Genomic DNA, 26098 nt, shown 5'->3' with positions numbered 1-26098 from the left:
TCTGGGGATCAGCAGGCAGGGAGGGTCAAGTTACTAGGCAGAGGTGGGGGAGCTCCCTCCCTTGGTGTTCCCCATGGCCCTGCCAATGCTGTTAGTCCCTTCTGCTCTCATAGGGTACCTACCCCAGCCCTCCTTCCAGATGTGGCCAGGCCCCCTGGTGCCTACCCACAACCCTCATGTGATCTGGAGGAGGAAAGGACTTTGAGTGGAGGTGAGGAAGAAGGCAGAGAACATGAAGGGCAAAGACCTCCTTCTGACAGACTTATTAATAGGGCATTGGGCTGCGTGCAGCTGACGCTTGGCATGACTTTGGTAGAAGGTGGGGGAGGGGTTAGAAGTATGGGGAGCCATGTACCTTGCAGGGAAAAGTTAGCCAGGCTAAGAATGCAGATTTAAAATCCTGAAATGGGGGGCACCTGGATGGCTCAGTCAATTAAGCATCTGACTCTTGATCTCAGCCCAGGTCTTAATCTCAGGGTCATGAGTTCAAGCCCCACCTTGGGCTCCACGCTGGGCACGCAGTCTCCTTAAAAAAAATCCACCAGTGAAATCCTGAAAATGGACAAGGAAGCAGACTCAAGGAAACTTAGGCTCCCAGAGCCCATTAAAATTTATTTGTAAATTGAGAGGGGAAAGAGGGTGTCAGTCTAAGGGGAGATCAGGGGGCTCCTCTTCATCAGAGTCAAACTCAACATTCTCATCTTTTACCCATCGGCCTTGTCCATCTGGGATCCATCCAGAGCTAGAAATATCAGAGAAAACAGAATAGGTCGTGAAAAGAGGCTTAAGTTAATGCGGATAACATGAGAAGGACTGAAATAAGGAGACTCAGAGAGAAAAGAGAAAACTTGAGGAAAGTGATTCTCCATACTCACCTTCGAAGGGTGAGGTAATGATCCAGGGCTCTTCTTCTCGTGGGGCTCATGGGTGCAGGGGATGCAACAGTTGCTGACTCTTTGGCCTGTGGGCCAGTCCCAGGCATGGGTTCCCTAGTAATCTTCCCACCCTTGGGCTCAACCTCTGGGGGTGGCAAAGGGGAATGGGAGACAGAGGGACGAGGGGTTTCTGGTCTGGGTAGAGAAGAATCAACATCTATAAAAGTGATAAAGGAAAAGGGCAATTTTCCTATGACTCCCAACCCCTTATAGCAGTGCTTCCTAAATTGTGTTCCTCAAGATATTATTAAGTGTCCTACATAAAAAGGAATTTTGGAATCAAATGAATTTTTAAAAGGCTAGGTTATGGGGCGCCTGGGTGGCTCAGTGGGTTAAGCCTCTGCCTTCGGCTCGGGTCATGATCTCAGGGTCCTGGGATTGAGCCCCGCATTGGGTTCTCTGATCAGCGGGGAGCCTGCTTCCCCCTCTCTCTCTGAATGCCTCTCTGCCTACTTGTGATCTCTCTCTCTCTCAAATGAATAAATAAAATCTTTAAAAAAATAAAAAATTAAAAAAAAATTAAAGGCTAGGTTAAAACTTTTGAGTTTTTTTTTTTAATCTTAAGAATGTGTAGAGCCCTTCAAATATACTAACTCTTCAAGTAGGATTACAAAGTGCTACTTCCAAAACTAAAGAAAAAAAAAAAGACAAAATTCTATTTTTTTCTGAAATACCAGTTAACATCTCAGAAATACTAGTAGTATTCCTGACAATACAGTTTGGAATACCAACAGTTTAGAGCCATCTATCTCCAGAGTCCCTCCCTACCTCTGGCTTTCCTACCCCACAGACCTGTACTTCCGGCGGCAGCAACTATTATAGTCTGGAGCTCTATGCAGCGCACTTTGGGTGGTAAGTCGGGTCTGGGTTAACAGAGGAGCCTGGTATGGAGATGGGAAACAGAGTCAGAGTCTTCAGAGCTAGAAACATGTCAGAGCCCTTCAAGCCTAAGGTTTGCAGCAGGCCCACATGGAACACACATCCCCCTCTCCCTGACTACCTCAACCTTGGTCTCTGATCGCCTCAATTCATTCTGTTGTCTTGGACTCTGCTCCATTCCCTTTCCTGGCTGCTTCTTGCCATAGAAAAGCTGCAGGCCTGAAGACAGAGAGGAAGAGAATTAAAAAACAGAAGAGCAAGAGTGATCTTCACAGATTTGGAGGGTTTATTCTTTAACTCCGTCTTCCCTCCAACTTACTGGACAGATGTTTCTTGCCTGCACGGTGGGCAGTCAGCATGGCGAGGGTGTCCAGTACAGGTCGGTGGGGACAGATGGCACATGCAAAGCTGGGTATTAGGGGAGAAGAAGATATTTGGTTCTGGGTGAGTGGGGTCTGGTCTGTAGGTCCCACCTTGACCTAGCAATCCTTTCCAAAGCCAAACTCTGACGTCTCCCAACCTCCACCACCCAATCCCTGTCCCTCACTCCCCACCAAAGAATCCAGATACTTCCGCTCTTCCCCTTAATAACAAAATTTTATTAAGCCTCTAATCGCAGAACCCTGGGATTGATCATTCCTCGCGCTCACCGTCCATCCCGTAGCATCAGCGCCTCATCCTCTGGGATGTAACTGGCCAGCAGGTCCCCGACTCTTCGTTTCTACAGGGGACAGGATCGGCGGGATAAGAGGGCGGGACGGAAGGGAAACGACAGGGAGGGACCAGGACTGAATAGGAATAAGGCCCATGAGAACAGAGATCACAGGGCGAAGAAGGGGGTCACTACCCAGCTCTAGTCGCTCCCTCAGGCCGCCCCCCCCCCCGCCACCGCAGCTGTTGCCAGAGCAACAAAAACAGCTCCTTCACCGGGCACTGAAACTGCTCCCGACGCTCTCCTCTCCTCTCCGCTTACTTTAAGCACATTGAGTTGGCTCCAATCATCCCCTTCCCTTTTGAAAGACATTACGACTGACTCCCAGAAGCGAGCAATTCTCCTGAGCCGCCTCCCCCACTCCTTCCAGGCCACCGTAGCAAAAATGGGGCGTCTCCTTTTTCATTCGGGTTTCTTTCCGGTTGGCCTCCTTACTTCCCTGGAAGCGCTTCCCTGTATTCACAGTGCGATTCGAAAGCCCGCCCACAGCCCGCCGAGGGGACCGCACTTCCTGCGCGATCCGGCGACCCCGCACGCGCGGGGCCTTTTGGGATATGAAGTCTTTTTTCAAAGAGCTTGCCCCTCGGCTGCCTCCCGACCCTTGCATCTTGGCTGATTCGAGGCGTCTGGAGAGACAAGAACCTGAACGTGGAGACCGATTTTGATGCTGTGACGGATTTGATGCGGAGCGGGCCTTGGAGGTTCTCTGAGTGGAAAGTGTACTACAAACTCTTTCGCGGCCCTCACGCACCTCCTCTGCCGCCGACATCCCACCAAGGGTGGGCCGGATTTATTCCTGACACAAGCGGGCCAACCCCGGGACGGGGCGGAGCCTGGGTGTGTGGGGGGGTAACCCCCCAGGCCGGGGCTGCCAGACCTGGGGCAGGGGGTAAACTGAGCAGAGTGTGGAAGAAGGTTTACCATTCAAAGGTCAGAGGTCAACGTAGCGAATTGTGGTGGGAGGGTCCAAAGTCAGTAGGGTGCTAAGGATAATCTCAGGTAGGGACTGAATATTCAGGGCGCAGATTTGTTGGAAGGGGGCTTGGAAGGAGGACAAACGAGAGCTCAGAAGGCGCGTAGTGCCAGGGGAGGCGGAGAATTAGGAGAGGAGGCAGGAGGGGAGAGGAATCCCCTGGTTATCCATTCCTAGACCTCAGTCCCGTCACTATCGGGCACTTAGCCAGGCCTCTCTTAGTTGCAACCCCAGCTGTGGGCAGGGTGAGGAGATGGCTTCTCCCTCTAGACAGGCCCCCCTCGGGGGGTCAGGACTGCTGCAAGGGAGCAGGGCTCGTTCTTACGGAAGCCTGGTGCAATCTGCCTGCTCCCCGGTGAGGGAAAGACGCCTGGAGCATCAGTTGGCCCCCGGAGACACCCTGGCTGGACTAGCACTCAAATACGGGGTAACGGTGAGTCCTCCACAATCGGAATGCAGACACTATTTAGAAGAAATTTATTCTTCATTAGAACGTAGTGACCCGGGCGCCTGGGTGGCTCAGTGGATTAAGCCGCTGTCTTCGGCTCGGGTCATGATCTCGGGGTCCTGGGATCGAGTCCCGCATCGGGCTCTCTGCTCAGCGGGGAGCCTGCTTCTCTCTCTCTCTGCCTGTCTCTCTGCCTACTTGTGATCTCTGTCTGTCAAGTGAATAAGTAAAAATCTTTAAAAAAAAAACAAAAACAACAACAACAACAACAAAAAAACGTAGTGACCCTTCTAAGCAACTTCCCCAGAAATTTTCCTAATTGTGTTGTGGGCTGATTCACCTTTATCTTTTTCTTTTCCCATCTCAGTGTTGCCCTGTCTGGTTGGGACAAATCCTGTGCCACTATACCAGTGGAGAGGAGCTGCTTCTATTTATTCTGTCAGTCTCTATCCTAGAGACTTTACATACATTGGCCCATTTGGTTTTCACATCCCTACCAAGCATACAATTATTGTCCGCTGTTTATGGGTGAAGAAACTAAGACCTAGATTGGCTAACCAATTTAACCAAGGTCAAATAACTAATGAGTGTTAGAGAGGGAATTAAAACAGGTCTGACTCCAAAGCTTGTACTATTAAACACATAAAAACTTTTTAATTGCAAGTGATTGAACATTTACAGCCAACAATGGAGAGCTGGTTTCTAATTCTAAGTTTTTATGAGACCAGAACTCTAACCACTCTAGTTCCAAGTTGTTGTTGTTTTAAGATTTATGTATTTATATTGGGGGAGGGGAGGTGAATTGCAGAGGGAGAGGGAGAAAGAATCCCAAGTCCACTCACAGGCAAGCATGGAGCCCTTCCCAGGACTGTAAGGCCAGGACCTGAGCAGAAATCAAGAGTCCATCGCTTAATCTACTGGGCCACCCAGATGCCCCTACTTCTAAGTTTGTAAACTCGATCTCTTCTGGTTCTTTTTTACTCCTCAGCTCTGTGCCTTCTTTCCAGTAGGATGGCCTCCATGGTGCAAAACAGGCACTCTCTACACCAGGCGTTTCAGGCCATGCATGTGGTATGTTTAATAGGTGTAAAAATACATTGCATTGAAATTGATGAGTTTTTTCATATCATGTCAAATTTAGCCACCATTTCCTTTTTTTTTTTAATTAGAAATATTTTTAGCCAACATTTTTTAAAAGATTTATTTATTTATTATTTTAGAGAGAGAAAGCATGGGGTAGGGAGGGGCAGGAAGAGGACAGAAAGAGTGTCAAGCAGACTCCCTCCTAAGCGTGGAGCCAGATGCCAGGCTTTATCTCACAACTCTGAGATCATGACCTGAGCAGAGTTCAAGAGTCAGACACTCAACCGCAGCTGAGCTACCCAGGCACCCAGGCACCCTAGCCAATATTTCTATGCTTGGTATGTTTTTGTTTTATTTATTTATTTAATTATTTTTAAAGATTTTATTTCTTTATTTGACAGAGAGAGATCACAAGTAGACGGAGAGGCAGGCAGAGAGAGAGGAAGGGAAGGAGGCTCCCTGCTGAGCAGAGAGCCCGATGGGGGACTTGATCCCAGGACCCTGAGATCATGACCTGAGCCGAAGGCAGCAGCTTAACCCACTGAGCCACCCAGGCACCCTGTTTGCTTGTTTTATTTATTTATTTATTTGACAGAAAGAGAGGGAGAGCATGAGAGGAGAGAGGGTCAGGGGGAGAAGCAGATACCCGGCTGAGCAGGGATCCTGATGCGGGACTCAATCCTGGGACTCCAGGATCATGACCTGAGCTGAAGGCAGTCGCTTAACCAACTGAGCCACCCAGGCGCCCCTGTGCTTGGTATGTTTAAGCACTGTTTTAGACTTCCCAAGAGATAGAAGCATAAATAAAATGTGTAGCCATTGGCCTCATGTAATTTGCAGCCTAGTGAGAAATAGAGACACAGATAATGATTGCAGGTGACAGAATGTGATGAGTTTGTAGAGGTATTAACAAAGGGTTGGAAATCAGAAAAGAAGATTAATTTGTATTTGGAAAGGGACTAGGAAGGACATAAGTGTAGATTTTACGGAAAATTTAAGGGCCCCATAAATAAATAAAATCTTAAAAAAAAAAAAAAAAAGCATGTAACCAAAGCCAAACCCGAGGAGTCCTAGGCTGCTGAGCCATTAGAAGTCCTAGGCTGCGGGAGGCCTGGGTGGCTCAGTTGGTTAAGTGGCTGCCTTCGGCTCAGGTCATGATCCCAGCGTCCTAGGATCGAGTCCCACATCGGGCTCCTTGATCGGCAGGGAGCCTGCTTCTCCCTCTGCCTCTGCCTACAATTCCGCCTGCCTGTGCTCGTGCTCTCTCTCTCTCCCTCTAACAAATAAATAAATAAAAATCTTAAAAGAAAAAAAAAAAGTCCTAGGCTGCTGAAAAGCCATTAAAAGCTAGTTAGTTTAGGGATGCCTGGGTGGCTCGGTTGAGTGGCTGCCTTCGGCTCAGGTCACGATCCCAGGGTCCTGGGATCAAGTCCCACATCCGGCTCCTTGCTCAGCTGGGAGCCTGCTTCGCCCTCTGCCTCTGCCTGTGCTCACTCGCTCGCTCTCTTGACTAATAAAATAAAATCTTAAAAAAAAAAAAAAAGGAATCTAGTTAGTTTAACAGAGCAGTTCAATCTTTAGATAAGCTATCTAGCTGATCTCCGGCTAGCTGAAGCAGTCTCAGCCTGCTACTTCTCCGCCATCTTGACTCCTCCCCCCTTAACAGAGCAGTTCAAAGTGAGGATTTTAGAATGAGGTAACCTGGTCTGAATCCTAGCTTTACAAAGTAGACTTGTAGTCTGTAGCAAGTTATCTCCCTAAACCTCACTTTCCTTATCTTTAAATATTTGGGGACTAGTTATATCCACCTCATAAAATCTTACAGAGATAATAGGAGATGATATACAGAACTTGGCACATTCTAAATGTTCCTTAATGACAGGTAGGTGATAACTCAAGTAATTACCATTATTTAATACCTCTTCCTCATTTTACAAATGGCAAGGAAACTGAGGTCCCAGACAGGTACAGTGACTTAAGCAGCCACTCAGCTAGTAAGCAGCAGAATGAGGCCAAAACTTGGCACCCTTCACTAGACTACAGGGCTTTTTTGTACTCAGAAAGGTACAGGGCTGTAAGAAAACCTCCATAAATAATTGCTGATTTACCAGTGGCACGGTTTCCTTCTTTGCATAGCTTCTGAGCCTCTGCTGGGATGGAGGGGCCACTTAGTACTTTCTTATCCACTTCCTTTGTTTAGGCCATGGCCTCTACTTGAAATGTTCACTTTCCTATCCTCCCTATCTCCACCTGTGGAAATCTTAGCCATGCTTCCATTCATTCAAAACACATCTATGAGCTTCTATGTGATGGGGACTATGCCAGACTCCAGAGATATAAAATTGAAAGAAAATAGTTCTGGGCACCTGAGTGGCTCAGTGGGTTAAAGGCTCTGCCTTGGGCTCAGGTCATGATCCCAGGGTCCTGGGATCGAGCCCCGCATCGGGCTCTCTGCTCGGCGGGGAGCCTGCTTCCTCCTCTCTCTCTGCCTGCCTCTCTGCCTACTTGTGATCTCTGTCTGTCAAATAAATAAATAAATAAAATCTTTTTAAAAAAGGGGGGGGAGAACTTTTTTTTTAAAGGAATTTTATTTTATTTATTTTATTTTATTTTATTTATTTGACAGACGGAGATCACAAGCAGGCAGAGAGGCAGGCAGAGAGAGAGGAGGAAGCAGGCTCCCCACCGAGCAGAGAGCCCGATGCGGGGCTCGATCCCAGGACCCTGGGATCATGACCTGAGCCCAAGGCAGAGCCTTTAACCCACTGAGCCACTCAGATGCCCCTGGTTACATCCTTTTTAAAGGGGGAATGATGTTGTCTTATATGGCACTTCTAGGAAATAATAAAGGCACAAGAAAATTCACAGAGGTCATGGCATCTTGGAGGTAGGGACTTAGGATATTAATCTAGGCAAAATAAAATTTATAGCATCGAAGTGCTTTGCAAAATAAAGGTTAAAAACTGCAAGCCAATTTTAACTTTTTTTATTGTTCAAATTAATCCAGTTTTATTTGAAACACTTTATATATAGCATAAGATTTTTACTAACATACTACATTGGTGGTTTGTATATTTTCTTATCTAGTTTATTTACTCATAAAGCGTTAATGAACCTCTGCTGTGTGCCAGGTTTGTGTGATGCTGAGGAGTGCCTTAGGATACAGAAACAGCATCCCTGCCCTCAAAGGACTCACAGAGTTTGGGCAAGACAAATATGCAAAGAGGTGAATAACAATATAATAGGGTAGGTATTATATGGCAATATTTACAGTATACTTTGGGAGCCCTGGAGAAGGTAACACAAAGGGAGTGATAGTTGATGAGAAGAAGTTTTCTTCAGCAGAGAAGGGGATGCTGGAGAAGTATTTTAGGTAGATAAAGACACGAAGGTGTTAAAAATCCTAAAATGTTCAGAAAAAAAATGAAAAGTTCAAGATGGTAAAATGTATAGATGGGAGAAGAAGAGAGATGAGGCCAAACTTAGGGGGATAGATTGCGAACCCTTGAAATGCTAATTTGAATTTTATCTCTGAGCCAATGGGAAGTCATAGGGGGTTGATAAACAGGGTAGTAGGTTGATTAATTTTTTATTTTTTATTAAGTAAGATATTTAATTAATTAATTAACTTAAGTAACTTAATTTTTTATTAAGTAAGTAGTAGATTAATTTTTTTAGAAAGATAGATGTTAGCAAGGTGGAGATACATAGAGATGGAGAGAGGAGGACCAGTTAAAAAAAAAAAAAAGTTATAATACCCAGATGAGAAATATTAAGAATCTGTTCTAAGGTGATGGTGGTCAAATGAAGGTCAGACTGGACAGGGGAAAGATTTTTGCAGCATTTTTGTTGACCATTTGGGCACAGGTGGTAAAAGAAAAGAGCAACTTAAGGATGGCATTGATATTTCTACCTTGCATAGCAAGTGGAAGGTAATGCCAATCACTATGTCTGGTGATGAATAAAATAGGTAATAAATATTTGGTCAGTGAAATTATTATTTTTTTTATTTTTTTTTATTTTTAAAGATTTTATTTATTTATTTGACAGAGAGAAATCACAAGTAGACGGAGAGGCAGGCAGAGAGAGAGAGGAAAGCAGGCTCCCTGCTGAGCAGAGAGCCCGATGCGGGACTCGATCCCAGGACCCTGGGATCATGACCTGAGCCGAAGGCAGCGGCTTAACCCACTGAGCCACCCAGGCGCCCTGGTCAGTGAAATTATTAATATCAGTATGAGAAAGCAACCCCAGAGGGAGTATAAAGGCCCAGAATTCCAGTTCTAGCTTTGTCATTAGCTTGCTGAATAGTCTTATGCAAGTAACTTAACCTCTCTGAGCCTCAGTTCCTTCATCTTTAACAGAAGTTCTTAAAGTGCAGTCTAGGGATCTCTAGGAGTCCCAGAGACTCTTCAGGGATCCACAAGGTCAAAACTATTTTTTCATAGTAGTGCTAATAAGGCTTTGTCTTTTTCATTCTCATTCTCATGAGTGAACTACATTTTCCAGAAGCTACATGACATTTAATATTATAGCCCATTAAATGTAGAGGCAGATAGGAGAATCTTCTGTGGTCTTCTCTTAAGTCAGACATTTAAGTGACTTGCAAAAATGTAAAACAGTGCCTCTCTTTTTGCTCCATTTGTTGTTGTTTTGGAAAATAGTCCTTTTTCATTAAAATATTTTGTTAACATATAATGGTTTTTTTTTAAGATTTATTTATTTTATTTTTATTTTTATTTTATTTATTTATTTTTTAAGATTTTTAAAATTTATTTACTTTTACGGAAATCACAAGTAGGCAGAGAGGCAGGCAGAGAGAGAGAGGAGGAAGCAGGCTCCCTGCTGAGCAGAGAGCCCAATGCGGGGCTTGATCCCAGGACCCTGAGATCATGACCTGAGCCGAAGGCAGAGGCTTTAACCCACTGAGCCACCCAGGTGCCCCAAGATTTATTTATTTTAGATAGAGCAAGAACAAGCATGGGGTGGGGGTTGCCAAGGGAGAGGGAGAGAAGCTCCAGCAGACCCTCTGCTGAGCAAGGAGCCTGACCTGGGGCTCTGTCCCATGACCCTGAGATAATGACCTGAGCTGAAATCAAGAGTCATATACTTAACTGACTGAGCTACCCAGGTGCCCCTATAATGGGTTATTTTATTTTAAGATTTTTATTAATTTATTTGACAGAGAGAAAGCAGGAGAGCACAGTATGGGGAGTGGCAGAGGGAGAAGCAGGCTCTCCGCTGAGCAGGGAGCCCAGCACAGCTCGATCCCAGGACCCTGGGATCATGCCCTGAGCCAAAGGCAACCGCTTAACCAGCTGAGCCACCCAGGCGCCCCTAATGGGTTATTTTATATAAATACACATTTTTCAGTTTGTTCAGTTTTAATTTATGATACCTTAAATGTTGATAGCTATAACCTCCATAAATGAAAGCTTTTTTCCTCAATAGTTTTTGATAATGTAAAGGGACCCTAACATCAAAAAGTATGGTAACCACTGATCAATAAAATAGGAATGATAAAAAAAAATTAAAAAAATAGGAATGATATTAATATCAGCCCTTTGTATTTTAGCTTGGTTGTGATAGGGTCACATAAGACTCTGTACAGTCACTTTAAAAGGGATGAGATACTGAACAGGTAGAAGATTGATCATTCTTACTGTCATTAATTGTGGTGACTTTTTTTTAAAGATGGAACAGATTAAGCGTGCAAACCGCCTTTATACTAATGACTCCATCTTCCTGAAGAAAACCCTCTACATCCCCATCCTGACAGAGCCCAGAGACCTGTTCGATGGTTTGGATTCTGAGGAAGAGAACGATGGAGAGGAAGAGGCCCAGTCAAGTAAGGATGAAGTTCCACCACACAGAGCTGACAGGAAGAAACAAGAGACAGGCTCAGGACGTGCCAACGGGGAGGTCCTTCCTACACCTGGCCGGGAACCTCCAACTCCCATCCATGACCTCTCCGCCTCTGATTTCCTTAAGAAGCTTGATTCACAGATCAGCCTGTCAAAGAAGGCTGCTGCCCAGAAGCTGAGAAAGGGGGAAAGTGGGTGAGTCTTGAATGGTTCCTTTTAAGCCCCTCTGCAGACTTCTTCATCCTTACAGCCTAACCTGACCCGTCACACAAATAAGCAAGCGCAGTGTCAGCAGAAACAAGGTAAAGCCTTTCACCCCCTCCCCCACCATGGGGGGAAGGGTCCTGTAACAACAGCAGAGCCAGTGGCTGCTGGGATGGGTACAGAAGCAGGAAAGGGTTCTTTGTTCTCACTGGGGTAAAATAGGTGAGTGTCGTTGTAGCTCTGATATCATGAAGGAGCATTAGGGTGAGAATTTATCAAGAGGGTGATGAGACTCCATCTTGGAGCGAGCAGCTCATGTACGTTATGGGGGAGGACAGCTTCCCATGAGCCCTTTCTCAGGTTCTTCCCCTGACCTGTCATGCCTCCTTTCCTCACCTGCAGGGTACCTGGGGAGGATTCAGGCCTTCACTTGAGCTCCCCTCGGATGCAGCAGCGAGCAGTCCTAGGGCCGGTGCCTCTGACCCGGACCTCTAGGACCCGGACGCTTCGGGACCAGGAGGATGAAATCTTCAAACTCTGATGTCCCCAGAACTGATTGAGAAAACAAGATGTTGAAGGAGCAATTTGAGGGGGGAGAGGAGCCCGAGGTGAAGCTGAAGAACAAGGCTTTCCAGCCTACCTCCTTCCCTCCTGCCTCCTTCCCAGCCTCCAGTTGATCTAGAGTTCCTTGACCTGGGGCAGCTTTATTGGGGATGGGGAATAGAACCCTCTTCAGTTCTTGGGCTGAATCTAGAACTGTCTTTTAGATTCAAAAAAGGCTCTTTTTACATCCCTGCTGCCTTTCCCATCCCCTTTACCATCCTTGGCCTTAGAGCAGGGAGACAAGAACTCCCCCAACCCCTGCCCCCTCTCCGTTTCAGACTGTATTACCTAATTTATTTGGTGCTATCTTGAAGTAGTATTTATTTGCTGTATCTTACTGTTTCCCTCTTGTAATGAAGAAAGAGGATTTCTATAGCTCTAGAGTGAAGGGAATCCGGGAACAGTGAGCCAGTGACTACTGGTTCCCCACCTTCCCCACCTTCTTAGGCAAGCATGTTACTGAAGATGGGGCAGTCCGTGATCTCGCCCTTCTGCAGAGAATGGCAGATAGTGCTGGGCCTGTCCCCCAATCTCAAAGTAAAGAATTTGGGCTCAGTTTTGACTCACCAGTTCATAACTTTTTCATAACTCTTGCTCTGAGGAAAAACAGCAGTGTAGGGACCGGAACTCTCCATGCCACCAGTTCGCCCTTCTAACCTGCTCCTCTGTTCAGCCTATGCGAGGCTAAGGGATGAAAGAAGAATTACCTTGGAGTTTGAAGAGGACTTTATTGGGGAGACTTTTTGTTGTGGGAGTTTCTTTGCTATACTCCTTCCTGACCAGAGCCTGTTGATCTATGCCTTGCTCCTCACTGCATATGTATTTGCAATTTGTAGCACTGATCTGCAGTACAGTTGGTTTTTTGGGTTGTTGTTTTTGTTGTTGTTTTTTAGTTTCTTAAGCAGAAGTAGGCAAGGAGACCCCAATGATACTTGGAAATATGCCTCAGTCTCTCATAATGGAAATGGTGAGAGGAGAGATGAGTGGTGTTTCACTATCTCTTGCCTCTGTGATGGTCATAATGTATAAGAAGCTGGAGAGATTAAACATTGAGCCCTGTGCATGTTTTAGTAGTTTTATTTCCCCTGTGAGACTCTCCCCTGCCCTAACCCCTTCTTCCTGCGCTCTGGAACAGAGCCTCTGGTATCTGTCCAGGCTCTGCCTGGAGCTGGAGGTCTGGGATCCCATTCCCCCTTCTGTCTTTAGTGTCCCTTTAAGGGTTAGATGAGCTATGCCCTCTTCCCCTGGTTCACCAGGGAGTGGGGCTTCCCTGTTTCAAATGTCCATTGCTTGGGGAGAGATAGAGATCCAAGTTTCACTTCATCTTTTTCAGGCAGCTTTGCTTCCTGTCCCGGGACGGGAGTGGGAGAGAGACGTGAACACTCAGCTTTGCAGCTTCTCCACCAGCAGTTTGGGGGTGGGGTTGTCTCAGAGGCAAAAGCACTCTGGGGAAAGACTGAAGCCTGAGGCTTGAAAAGCATCAGTGCACCAAGCAGGTCAAGAGAGCCCTTTCGGTGTCACTTTCTCAGTTGGCCACACAGCTCCGGTGGACGGCCCTGGGGCCTGGGCCCTCAGAGCTTGCCCTCATCCAGCAGCTTCCTGAGCCCATCGCAGATCTTGGTCCGGTGCTGAGTGAAGTCTGGCCCATAGAGGGCCGTGAGCAGGCCGGTGTCAGAGAAGTGGTCGAACACGTGGCGGATGCGGCCATGGGACTTGGGCGTGAGGTGGCGCGCCACTAGCTCCAGCAGCAGATCCCGGCACTCAGTCAGAAGGCCGGCCAGTACTGCCGCCTCGAAAGTGAAGTCCACCTCGCCAAAGCTGAGCGCCGTCATGGCGCCCTGGCGCAGCTTTTGGCGGAAGCTGGCGGCCAGGTCCAGCTCGCCGGGGCCGAAGCAGCCGCTGCGGTGCAACACGGCCACCTTGACCGCCACCTTGATGAGGTCCTTGAGCACCCGCTGTGCCTGTGGCCGGCTGTGCGTGTACTCTTTGGAAACGCGGTAGAGCTCATCGAGCACCTCACTGCTCGTCTCGTCCATGAACAGATGCGCCACAGAGCGACCGGCCATCTTACTCAGGAGCTTCTTCTCCGCCTGCAGTGCCAGACTCTTTGAGCTGAAGGACTCCATAGTTCCTGGGGAAGCAAGAAGGGGGTGGGGGGTCTGTGGTCAGTCACTAGAGGGAAGGCCACAGGCTTCCTTAGAAAGACAGCAACGGCTTTTCCCCGTCTTGGCTTCTATCTCATTGTCATCTTTCTCTGCCATCTTTTTCCCCCCTGAGCCTCCTCAGTCTTCCATGCCTTGTTCCCATTTCTTTTCCTGTGGACCTGGAGGAGATCTTGAGCTTCCACCCCTCCCAGCAGGGCAGTGACAGCTTTGGGGGGGGGGGGCCTGAGGGCATACAGGGTGCTAGCCCTCACAGTGCAGCCCAAAGGGGAAGTTAGTTGGCTGCTGCTGGCCTACAGGGTAGAAGATAAGGCTTACCTGGGAGCTAGTTCTCAGAGCGACCATGGCCGCCACTAACCAGGGGCCAGACATCTATAAGGTGTGGCTGTTACTGTCCTTGCTTTACAGCCAGGTAAACTGAGGCTTGCCTTAAATAACTGACCCAAGGTCAGACGCAACCCTCTTCCTGACTCTGGAAAAGTTGGTGGCAGTTCGTGTGCTGTACTGCCTTTAAGGAAGTGAGTGAGATGAGGGTCCCAGGAGTGCGGATAAAAATGCTCACTCACATTTATGGAGAACCTATGTGCCAGTTGCTTTACGGGAACTGTCCCAGTCTTCCCAACCCTTTGTAAGGTAGGTGTCCCCATCCTGCAATTAGAATACTGACGCTAAAGGAAATCAAGCAACTCGGCCAAAGTCACTAGGAAATGATTAAAATGGGCTTCCAACCACAGAAACCTTCCCGGGAATGCTTTCAATGGGTTGCTGCGGACTAAAGAAGCATGAGACACCTCTCGGCGGGGCAGGTGATACTGGAGGCCCACAGTCTTCTGCGGGGACCGAACCAAGGACCCTCCTGGTGGCACATCACCACCGCATATCCAGGGTGCTCTCCCCATGGTCCTTGCCTGCGGTTCTGCTTGTTTTGCTTCTTACTTCCCCCTCCCCTGCTCTGCAGGATGTGGCTGTTACCACAGCGAGGAGCAGCCTCGCCCTCTCCCCCAAACCAAAATGAGAGTCTGAAGACACAGGGGAGATGGGCACTGTGGCGGGAAGGGTCTTCCCGCCCCCCAGTATCAGGCCAGTGCTAACCTGGAGCCTTGCTTTTTGCTCCTGGGCTTGCCTGAGGTTTTCTGGACTGGGCTCCACAGCCGGAAGAGGAGATTGCTCCATGTGAGCCTTCCTTCCTTCTTGGCCTTCCTGTTACCCAGCTTTTCATTGCACCCATGGTTTTCTCACAACTGGTCCACTGTCCTCTCCCTCCTGCTTCAGCCTCTCTTTTTCTCTTGCCTGGGTCCTGCCCTGCGATCCTCTAGCCAAGCTCTTCCCCTGCCCTTATGTCTACCTCCATGTCTCCTACGGTGTCCTCACATATCTCAGTACTCTGTCACACACCCATATCACCCCCATGCCTCCACCCTGCTTCTCTACTATCCCAAACCATGTCTTCCTTTCTGAAGCTGCCCCGGGGCAGGCTGAGCTGGGCCTCTGCTGGGGACCCAAGAATTCTGGCAAGGGAGAGTCTCACAACATGGAAGGCTCAGGCTGACAGAGCTGGGACTCTTCTGCCACCATCACCCCTAAAGCCTGTACCCTTCTGTCACTGACAGCCCCTCACCTGCTGTGTGCGCTGGGTGCCAGTCTTGCCTTGGACGTTCCGGGAGAGCTGACAGAATGGAGAAGCTCCTAAGTGAGAGGCCCTTTGGCTTGGCCCCACCCCTCAAGCCCCGCCTTCCTACCCTGTGCTCAACCTCCGGTTCATCGCACTGTCCCCAAGACCGTCTGTGGCCCAACAACCTCCTAGAAATGCAACAAAGGTCAAAAGGAATAGCAGTCTGCAGGAAATCGCCGTGTTTTTGTGAGGTTAGGAAGAGGGATTGCACATCCTCTGCACTCAAATTGTTTGTCTGCCTCTTTATTTCCTTGATACTCAGTTCCTTGGGATTATCTTACATTTCTGTGGTTTTGGGAAGGATGTGAAGTACGAACCCCTACGGTGGGGTCAGTGGGAAAAGTTTGGGCCAGAGGCCAGCAGACGTGAGTATGTTCCTGGAGTTTCCAGGGAAGGGCGGTGCTTGGAGCAATAGTACCTGAGCACAGGCTTCCAGTACCTGTCTGGGTAACGGACGGCAGGGACTGTTCTGCCCCCAACTCTAGAGAACAAGGTGCTGGGGTCACAGCAGCCAAACCAGATGTGACCAGCAGGTGTCAGCACAGGACTGAAGCACTAGAGGCAACAAACCTGCTTCCTCAGCTTTGTAGCTGCTACAGGGATGCAGAAACGAAGGTTAAGTTATAGTTTCTGAATGAGGCCAAAATATTTACCATCAAGAATCATCCTTGGGGCCCCTGGGTGGCTCACTTGGTTAAGAGTCTGCCTTCAGCTCAAGTCATGATCGCAGGGTCTCGGGATGGTCTCCCTGCTCAGCGGGGAGTCTGCTGCTCCCCTCCCTCTGCCCCTCCCTGCCATGCTTAGTTTCTCTCTCTCTCTCAAATAAATAGATAAAATCTTAAAAAAAAAAAAGAATCAGACAGCCTTGTCAGGGAGATAAACTTAAGTATATATAACTACAATGCAAGTCAAATGATGTCATTAACTTAATAGAAATTAGAAGAATAATTAGAATAAAGGGAAGTTTAGATTATATCTGATAGGAGGGCCGAAGAGGCAGAATGAGAAGGATGGGTTCAACTATCTACTAGGCAGAGATGGGGAAGAAGTGCTTCTTCTGACGATGGGAATTAGCATAAGCCATTCAACAAATAAAGGTAATGTGTGGGGGGCACCTGGGTGGCTCAGTGGGTTAAAGCCTCTGCCTTCAGCTCAGGTCGTGATCCCATGGTCCTGGGATCGAGCCCCACGTCGGGCTCTCTGCTCATCTGAGAGCCTGCTTCCCCCACCTCCTCTGCCTGCCTCTCTGCCTACCTGTGATCTCTGCCTGTCAAATAAATAAATGAAATCTTTAAAAAAAAAAAAAAAAGGTAATGTGGGTCATACTCAGGAAGTGCTGATTTATTCAGTATGTCTGCACCCCGGGCTGTTTGAGAAATAAGTGAAGGAAAAGCAGATCGTGGTAGGTAAGCTTTAACAGATTGCTCAAGCATTCCCACATCTGTGGGCAGTAGGGAGACATTCGGCATTTCGGATGATCAGGGGAGAGATATCAGAAGCTCGGTGGGAATGGGTGTGAGGCTTCATTAAGTTTTTAGCTGTGGGAGGGCCTGCTGGATCAGGGTTTAGCTTGCTTCAGCACAGGATGAGGCCTGATGAGAGACCGCAGGCTTTGGTAATTTTACAAGAAGCTGCAGCAGAGGGGGACGAATTGGAACCATTGGCCGGCTGGCAAAAGTTGAAGAGTAAACCGAAGTTCAGAAGTAGAAGCCATCCTCACAGCTTGGACGCCACAATCATGGGTTCTGCCTCTTGGAGATAGTAGTTGAGTCTTAGCCCCTTCCTTATTCCCATCTCTCACCGCAGGGTCTAGCCCCAAGTGCCCCTGATACAACCTAGACTGGGAAATGCTGACAACTCCTTTTTTTTGTTTGTTTGTTTTTTCCAGACAACTCCTTTGAGGAGTATGATGGTAAGGGGATGAAGAGCAAGCTACTTTCCAGGTAGCTTAAGGGGGTGGGGAGCTGGACTGAGAGAGGGACATTTTTTCTTTTTTTAAGATTTTATTTATTTATTTGAGAGAGAGACTGTGAGAGAGAGCAAGAGAGGGGAGAAGGTCAGAGGAAGAAACAGACTCCCCGTGAAGCTGGGAGCAGGATGCAGGACTCCATCCCAGGACTCCAGGATCATGACCTGAGTCAAAGGCAGTCACTCAACCAACTGAGCCACCCAGGTGCCCTAGAGGGACTACTTTTATCTTGGGGTTTGAGGACATTTGTAGGCTGGGCGGAAGGAGCAAGTGGAGAGGAAGGCTTCCAAAGTGCAAAGCAGAGGGAATGGCTGAAGAGCAAGGTGTGGGGGCAGATGGAAAAGAGTGGACTGGAGTTCCGGAGAGGAAAGTGAGGAGAGACCAGAGCTCACGTTTGCTGAGTGCACTCTGCCTCATGTTATGTAAATACCTCAGAACTCTCTGGTACCCTTATGAATGAAATGTCGCGTATCCTGTTTGCTGATGGGAAAAGCCTGAGGCTTTGAGAGATTAGATAACCTGTCCCCAAATTCTAGAGCTAGTTAAGTGGCCGACAGAGGGCCTTGTGTGATTCCCCAACCTGGGCCTTTCCCGCTCATTACCTCATGAGATTATGAGGCAGTGAGTTCGATTTCGTAATGAATGTGGCATCCTCTTCTGATGAAGTCACTGATCCTATGTCCTACGGAACAGTCGTAGGTGACACTGCCAACACAACAGGGATGGCAAGAGTCCTTTTTAAAAGAAATGTGCGATCCGATTGAAAAATAAGGGAAGTGTGAATACAGGAAGATGCAAATACAGTGATACTTGCTGAATCCAGAATGCTGCTCCCAATTCCTTATGCACTGACGTCCTGGCTTCTCCTTGAGTCTGCCCCTTGCTCTCAGCTCTGTGTGCTCCTTGTACAGGAGATCTGTTGCAATTCTCTCGGTTCCTCCAGTACTCACCCTGTGTGGTTGCTGTCCCTCTCCTTCCACCTTGTCCTGTGTTCTAGACTTTGCCACTTCTTGTTTCTCTGCCTGGAACACTTCCCACACACATCTCTTCTCTTTCTACTCAGCATTCAGGTCTCAGTTGGGTAGTCAAATCTGTGGAGCCATCACGAGTCCCTAAATCGTATTAGACCCCTCGGATACATAGTCCTTTAGCTGTCTACCTCCCTCTTAGAATGACTCCCTTCGCTATAATTTGTGACTTGATTAACTACATCCCCACTAGCCTATAAACTCCAGTAGGGCAGAGCTGATGCCTTAGAGGCCACAGAGTGCCTGGCACACACTATGATCAAGCAATATTGGCTGAAAGAATAAATTCAAAATGCATCCCAGAACCAGCAGATAAGGGGGAAATAGTAGCCACATAACAGTCACAGGTTATATTGTGCATTTAATTCATTCATGGGCAAGTCTTTCTCTTTTTTTCTCTTAATCTATACCCATTTTGAGTAACCTCTGAACCCACAGCATATAATTAGCAGCAGATTGAAAGAGGAAAGAGGAGGGTGCCTGGGTGGCTCAGTTGGTTAAGCAACTGCCTTCGGCTCAGGTCATGCTGCACAGGGAGTCTGCTTCTCCCTCTGATCTCCCTCTGACCTCCCCTCTCTCACTGTCTTTCTCTCAAATAGATAAATTTTATATATATATATATATACACACACACACACACACACACACACACACACACACACACACACATATATATACACATAAGAGGAAAGAGGAGCTTTTGAAGCAAGAGCACTGATAACATTGAAAATTCACACAGATCAGGGTGCCTGGGTGGCTCAATTCTTTAAGCATCTGCCTTTGGCTCAGGTCATGATCCCAAGGTCCTACGATGGAGCCCCACGTCTGGCTCCCTGCTCTGTGGAGAATCTGTTTTTCCCTCTTACCCTCCCCCTGCTCATTCTCTCTCAAATAAATAAATAAATCTTTTTTAAAAGAGAGAAAATTCACACGGATCAAAAGAGGGGACTAGGAAAACAAAAAAGGAGACAAATGAAAACTAGCTTTTGTGGCCGTATAGAACAGGAGCACATAGTATTAACCATGTATATTCTACACTTTGGTGTCCTTGCTGTTTTCCTGTACAATTAAGTTCACAGTGTTTCCTCTGAGTAAGGAAACAACTGGTTAAGTGATGGCACCTTAAATGTGTGAAACATTTTTGGATTTATGAAACATTTCACCTGTATTACTTTACTTGAGCCTGTGAGGTAGGCAAGCGGGGAAAGTGACCACTCACAGATGGCAGATGCAGCCTTAGAGAGAAGTGATTTGTCCAAAGTTATACTCTACAGCTCAGTCTAGGTATTAATGACCCAGTCGTGGTCTTCCCGCTATATATAATCCACAGGAAATTAATAATACCTTTTTTAAAAAAAGATTTTATTTATTTATTTGACAGACAGAGATCACAAGTAGGTGGAGAGGCAGGCAGAGAGAGAGAGGAGGAAGCAGGCTCCCTGGTGAGCAGAGAGCCCGATGTGGGGCTTGATCCCAGGACTCTGGGACCATGACCTGAGCTGAAGGCAGAGGCTTCAACCCACTGAGCCACCCAGGCACCCCTTAAATGAAAATGTTTAATTAGATAAACTTAACTGGATAATTGGATAAATTTCAGTTATCTGGAACAATATGCAGAAGGGAACATTCCTAGGCTTCTGTTTAGCTGATATTACATCATGGTTAAGATCAGTACTCGCAAATCATTTCAGGGAGAGAGAGTTCAGTGTCATTTGAAGCAGTCAGGCAACACTTCAACCTGACATAGCTGGAAGTAGTTCACATCTTTGATGCTTTTATTCCTTCCTCCATGCACCAAATGCCAGGCATCATGACTAAGTGCTGGAAATACAAAGGTAAAAGACAAGCTTCCTGTCTTTACACTGAGTGGTAAAAACCTATGGAAAATCCAAATGGAAGTATCCAATAAGCAGTTGTAAAAGTGAGTTTAGAGCTTAGGAGAAAGACCCAGATTGAATAGGTAGATTTTATGAGAAATACATAAGCCTTTGGGGGGCGCCTGGGTGGCTCAGTTGCTAAGCATCTGCCTTCGGCTCAAGTCGTGGTCCCAGGATCCTGGGATGGAGCCCCGCATCCGGTTCCCTGCTCGGCGGGGAGCCTGCTTCTCCCTCTCCCACTCCCACTGCTTCTGTTCCCTCTCTCGCTGTGTCTCGCTCTGTCAAATAAATAAAATCTTTAAAAAAAAAAAAAAAAGAAAGAAATACATAAGTCTTTTTTTTTTTTTAAGATTTTATTTATTTATTTATTTATTTATTTGAGAGAGCATGATCAGGGAGAAAGGCAAAGGGAGAGGGAGGGAGAGAATCTTGAGCAGACTCCATGCTGAGCATAGAGCACATCTTGTGGCTGATCTCACCACCCTGACATCATGACCTGAGCTGAAACCAAGAGTCTGACATTTAACTGACTGAGCCACCCAGGCACCCTGCATAAGTCACTATTGTAACATTTGGTGTGGGTTATCTTGACCAGTGAGAATGTGTAGAGCAAAAAGAGATGGCTAAGGACATGACCCTAGGGAACATCAACATTTTTTTTTTTTAAAGATTTTATTTATTTGTTAGAGAGAGAGATACAGAGCGCAAGCACAGGCAGACAGAGTGGCAGGCTAGAGGCAGAGGGAGAAGCAGGCTCCCTGCCGAGCAAGGAGCCCGATGTGGGACTCGATCCCAGAACGCTGGGATCATGACCTGAGCCGAAGGCAGCTGCTTAACCAACTGAGCCACCCAGGCGTCCCGGGAACATCAACATTTAAGGAGAGTTCAGAGAAGGCTGAGAAAGAGAGGTCATACTAACAGAAGTGAAGTCATTCATTCATTTAAAAAATACAAATTAGGGAACCTGGGTGGCGCAGTCGGTTAGGTGTCTGATTCTTGGTTTCCACTCAGGTCATGATCTCAGGGTTGTGAGATTGAGACCCACCTCAGCTCTGGGCACAACGCTGAGTCAGCTTGAGATTCTCTCCTCCCTTTGCCCCTCCCACTTATGCTCTGATTCTAGTCTACAGTGAGTAAATAAATATTTTTTAAAATGTTTTTAATTAAAAATATATATTTATTAAGTTCTTAGTTTCTGTCAAGAGGAACTACCCAGGAGCCAAAAGAGAAGAGCATTTCAAGGAAGGAGGGGTTACTGGGGTAAAGGCCATAAAGAAGGCAAAAGGATAAAGACAGAAGAGCTGTTCACTGAATGTGACAGGGAGGTCATTAACAGCCTTGATGGGAACAATCTCAGTGGATTAATAGGGATAAAAAATAAGATGATTGAGAAGTGAATGAGAATAGGGAAATGGGTACAAAGAGTATAGGTGGCTATGTAGTTCAGCTGTGAAGGGAAGAAAGAAACCGAGTGATAGTTAATTACAAACAAGGATCAAGGGAAAGTTGAGAATTTTTTTTTTAAGTACACGAAATCCTTGAGCATGTGTAGATACTGAGGGGAAAATGTCAGTAGGAAAAAGAAAGGTTAAAAATGAAGGAGAGGGGTGCCTGGTTAGCTCAGTGGGTTAAGCCTCTGCCTTCAGCTCAGGTCATGGTCTTGGGGTCCTGGGATCAAGCCCCGCATGGGGAATCTCTGCTTGGCGGGGAACCAGCTTCCCACTCCCCCTCTGCCTGCCTCTCTGCCTACTTGTGATCTCTCTCTCAAATAAATAAAGAAAATCTGGAAAAAAAAATTAAGGAGAAAGGGGCACCTGGGTGGCTCAGTTAAGCACCTGACTTTTGCTTCAGCTCAGGTCGGGCTCTCAGGATCCTGAGCTCGAGCCCTGAGTAGGGCTCAGGCTGAGGTCTGCTTGTCCCTCTCCCTCCACTCTTACCCCTGCACCTGCTCTCTCTCTCAAATAAAATAATAATAATAAAAATCTTTTATTATTATTTTTTTAAGATTTATTTATTTATTTGACACACAGAGAGACACAGTTAGAGAGGGAACACAAGCTGGGGGAATGGGAGAGGGAGAAGCAGGCTTCCCACAGAGCAGGGAACCCAATGTGGCAATCGATCCCAGGACCCTGGGATCATGACCTGAGCTGAAGGCAGACGCTTAACGACTGAGCCACCCAGGCACCCCAAAAATCTTTTTTTTTAAATGAAGGAGAAAGGATTTGAAGACATGTGGAATAAGGCCCCAAAGTAGGAGATGGGACAGATTTAGGCGACCAATGTGTTAATTGTGAACACCTGCTATGTGTCAGGCACTGTACTAAGTGCAAAATGCAAAGAGAGAGAAGCAACACAGCCTAGCTAGGCCCTGTGTGCACAGAGCTGATGGTAACGTGGGAAGGTGAACCTTAAGACAGGCAACATGGGTGCCTCATTTACTGGGATGACAGAGATGTGAGGATGCAGCTAAGTGCATCTGGAGAGGGCCCAAGTGGTTGGTGGAATTCTCACATTACTACTGTTTTCTCTGAAGATGCATGTGGGTTCTGCTGAGATAAGGGAAGAAACTTGAGGAATGAGGTGGAAGTTTGAAATAACTACTTTTAAGGATTGGGAGAGGGTGATTTTCTAAGCTTAGAGACCCTGAATTTATTAAAGTCTCCAATCTGTGGGACTGTGGGATTTTTCTCCATAAGACATTGAGGAGTAGAACAGAGTCATTTGGATTTGTCCTTTGAAGGAGTTCATCCATTTCTTTCCATACCCAGTGCCGCTGTCCTTACCTGACTGCCTCTGTCCCCATATCCTCAAACACCCTATTTTCTTGCTAGTAGGTTTCCTTGTCTTCTTGCTAAAATAAAGCATTTTGACAGATAATAACATTATTTGAGAACTTTAAATAACATCCTATTCCTGTCATATTATTTTAACCTACTCACCTCAGTGTTCCAGGCCTTCCACAATTTGTCTCCCTTTTCTCTTTCCTCTGCTTGTAACTAGTGTCTTTCTTATATTACTCATACCCAGCCTTTTGCTATCCATGCTTCAGGTTCAATGCTTACCAAGTACAAACTTTTGTTTAAGCTGTGTTACTCTTTGGAACATTTTCTCCTTTCTTTTGCACCAAGCCAACTCCCACCAAAATTCTCCCATCCCCCATGATAAAATGTATCCAACATCTTTCCTTGCAGTAATCATGAAAAAGATTTATAGTTTATTCTTCATTTAGAAATCATACTCAACCCTTCTTTCTTTCTTCCTTTCTTGAGACTTGGTATTGCATTTTAATCATTTAGTGCATATAAGTTTTATTTTAATTCAAATAGATGGCCCCCACCCCGAGATTTTATTTTTGGATTGCCTGGCTGGCTAGGTTAGTAGAGCATGCGACTCTTGATCTCAGGGTCATGAGTTCAAGCCCCACACTGGGTGTGCAGCCTACTTAAATAATAAAAATAATTAATTAATTAAAAACAAAGTTCTCTTTTTTAAAAGATTTTACTTACTTATTTGCACACACAAAAGAGAGAGAGCGAGAAAGCATGAGCAGGGAGGAGAGGGAGAAGCAGGGAGTTCAGTGCAGGGCTTGATCCCAGGACCCTGGGATCATGACCCCAGCCAGGTGCCCCAAAAGATTTTATTTTTAAGTAATCTCTACATTCAATATGAGGCTTAAACCCACAACCACAAGAGTCACATGTTCTACCTATTGAGCAAGCCAAGCACCCCAATGGCCATTTTGTTTATTTTTTCTTACCATCGAGATTTCATTTTTTTAAAAGATTTTACTTATTTGAGAGAGAAAGAGCAAGGACAAGCAGGAGGGGGGCAGAGGGAGAGGGAGAAGCAGACTCCCTGCTGAGCAGGTAGCCTGACAAAGGCTCCATCCCAGGGCCCCAAGACCAGGAGTCAAAAGCCCCAAGACTTTGAGCCAAAGTCAAACACTTAACTGACTGAGCCACCCAGGCACCCCTTTCTGTGTTTGTTTCTATAAGTTAGTGGAATAGCTGCTACTCTTAAACTTAAAGGGATGGACTTATGTATGGTCATCATTTGTATAGACTGTGTGCCTGCTGACTTATGCTGGCTGGCTGGCTGGAGTTGTGGCTGTCATGGGCTGGTGGTCTTGGGGCACTCCTTCTTGGGGCTGCCCTGGTGGGAGAGTGGATGGTCATTTTTTTTAAAGACTGGGACCACATCCCACAGTGGATTGTACCTGAAGTAAGTGCTTAATACTTATTGGATGGAACTGAGATTTTAGTTGGGCCCTAAAATTTTAAATAAATTACACCTCAATCTCCATTCACTAATGCATTTAATGAGCATATAGTTGATTACCCAAGTCCTTGCTAAGAGCTGGGGAGATTTCTTTCAACCTCCAAGTGCCTCTATATTTTGAGCTGTCTTTCTCCCAAAACCTCTTTACAACCTTAAAAACACTGAATTGGGGCGCCTGGGTGGCTCAGTGGGTTAAGCCGCTGCCTTCGGCTCAGGTCATGATCTCAGGGTCCTGGGATCGAGTCCCACATCAGGCTCTCTGCTCAGCAGGGAGCCTGCTTCCTCCTCTCTCTCTCTCTGCCTGCCTCTCTGCCTACTTGTGATCTCTCTCTGTCAAATAAATAAATAAAATCTTAAAAAAAAAAAAAAACACTGAATTGCCTTGGACCCAAGACCCTCTGTAATTAGCCTTGTGTAAGTATTGTTCTATTGTTTCTGATTAGTCTCACTATTTCACCTGGTCTTCCATCTCCAAGTCTGTGTGTGTGTGTGTGCGCGTGTGTGTGTGTGTGTGTGTGTGTGCATGTGTGTGTTTATATTTCTTGGTTACTTGCTGTGAGGCTTAGCCCAGTCAGCGATGCTACCCATCCTGATCTCAGTTCAGTAAAGACTGGCTATAAGTAGCAAACCCCTGCCCCTCCTCTCTTCCAGTCCAGAGACTAGTATGTAGGAGGAGGGGAAAGGAGGTGCCCACTCAGATAAAACTATCCAAGAATGCCAATATCTCCCAGGCCACCCACTATCCTGGGAATTCTGAGAACGTCTTTTGTCCCAGCCCCCACGCAGGGAAAAATCTAAGGAGGCAATACCAAGGTGGGAGCCAAGCAGTGTTGTCTGAAGTAGTCTCATTCTCCCTCCCTGCTGACCTTCCCAGAATCAAAGGATCTTTATGGAGGGTGGAGATGGAGAAGGAGCTGTTTTGCTGTCTGAAGAATCTCCAGGGCCCTCTAAAGGAAGATGGAACAACACTAATCCTGTATCTGGGGGCCAGTCAGGCTATGTGGGGTTGGGACAGCTGGTCACTTTCCCTCTTTGGAGTCTCCACCTTACTCCTCTTTCTGTGTGATTCTCTGAGTCAGTTTGTCCCAATCTCCACATCTCACTTTTGGCTTGAGCCCCACTCACCTGTCCTCTTCCATCAACCAACAGCCTGATTGCCAGCGACCCTGGCTTCCTGGCTCCCTAGTTCCTGGCCTAGTGGCCCAAGCCCATGCTGCTCTGACAGGGTTAGAGGGGAGGAGATGATGGGGACATGAAAAACCTCCTGGTGACATCTACTTTTCCTTTCCCAGGCCTCAAGCCCTCAAGTGCATGCTAGGCCTTCCTTATTGGGGTCATGATGAATACAGGGAGGAGGCATGTGGGGAGACATAAGGAGGTTGAAGTAAAAACAGTAGAGAGGAGGGACAGA

General features: G+C 46.9%; 3 protein-coding genes across 4 annotated transcripts; 1 reads left to right on the top strand and 2 right to left on the bottom strand.

Moving 5' to 3' along the window:
• Positions 1 to 576: 576 nt before the first annotated feature.
• Positions 577 to 3186, bottom strand: SCNM1 (sodium channel modifier 1). Of its 2 annotated transcripts, none has more exons than XM_032302145.1 (7): positions 2788 to 3186; positions 2465 to 2535; positions 2134 to 2222; positions 1936 to 2033; positions 1728 to 1816; positions 876 to 1070; positions 577 to 742 (listed from the first exon to the last, which is right to left on the bottom strand). In XM_032302145.1, the coding sequence occupies exons 1-7, from the start codon at positions 2836 to 2838 to the stop codon at positions 643 to 645; spliced, it is 693 nt and encodes a 230-aa protein (XP_032158036.1). In that variant the 5' UTR covers positions 2839 to 3186; the 3' UTR covers positions 577 to 642. The 2 variants fall into 2 exon arrangements, with proteins under 2 accessions (XP_032158036.1, XP_032158037.1); XM_032302146.1 differs by lacking the exon at positions 2788 to 3186 and adding an exon at positions 2742 to 2760.
• A 60-nt stretch (positions 3187 to 3246) lies between these two features.
• Positions 3247 to 12757, top strand: LYSMD1 (LysM domain containing 1). Its single transcript, XM_032302147.1, has 3 exons — positions 3247 to 3932; positions 10722 to 11086; positions 11498 to 12757. Exons 1-3 carry the CDS (start codon positions 3753 to 3755, stop codon positions 11634 to 11636), a joined length of 684 nt encoding a protein of 227 aa, XP_032158038.1. The 5' UTR covers positions 3247 to 3752; the 3' UTR covers positions 11637 to 12757.
• A 2-nt stretch (positions 12758 to 12759) lies between these two features.
• On the bottom strand, positions 12760 to 15574 carry TNFAIP8L2 (TNF alpha induced protein 8 like 2). Its single transcript, XM_032302148.1, has 2 exons — positions 15479 to 15574; positions 12760 to 13829 (listed from the first exon to the last, which is right to left on the bottom strand). The coding sequence occupies exon 2, from the start codon at positions 13822 to 13824 to the stop codon at positions 13270 to 13272; it is 555 nt and encodes a 184-aa protein (XP_032158039.1). The 5' UTR covers positions 13825 to 13829; positions 15479 to 15574; the 3' UTR covers positions 12760 to 13269.
• Between the last annotated feature and the right edge of the window lie 10524 nt (positions 15575 to 26098).

Source organism: Mustela erminea, chromosome 10 (genome assembly GCF_009829155.1).
Source record: "Mustela erminea isolate mMusErm1 chromosome 10, mMusErm1.Pri, whole genome shotgun sequence".
Taxonomy (NCBI): Eukaryota; Metazoa; Chordata; class Mammalia; order Carnivora; family Mustelidae; genus Mustela; species Mustela erminea.
This window is presented reverse-complemented; position numbering and strand designations above follow the sequence as displayed.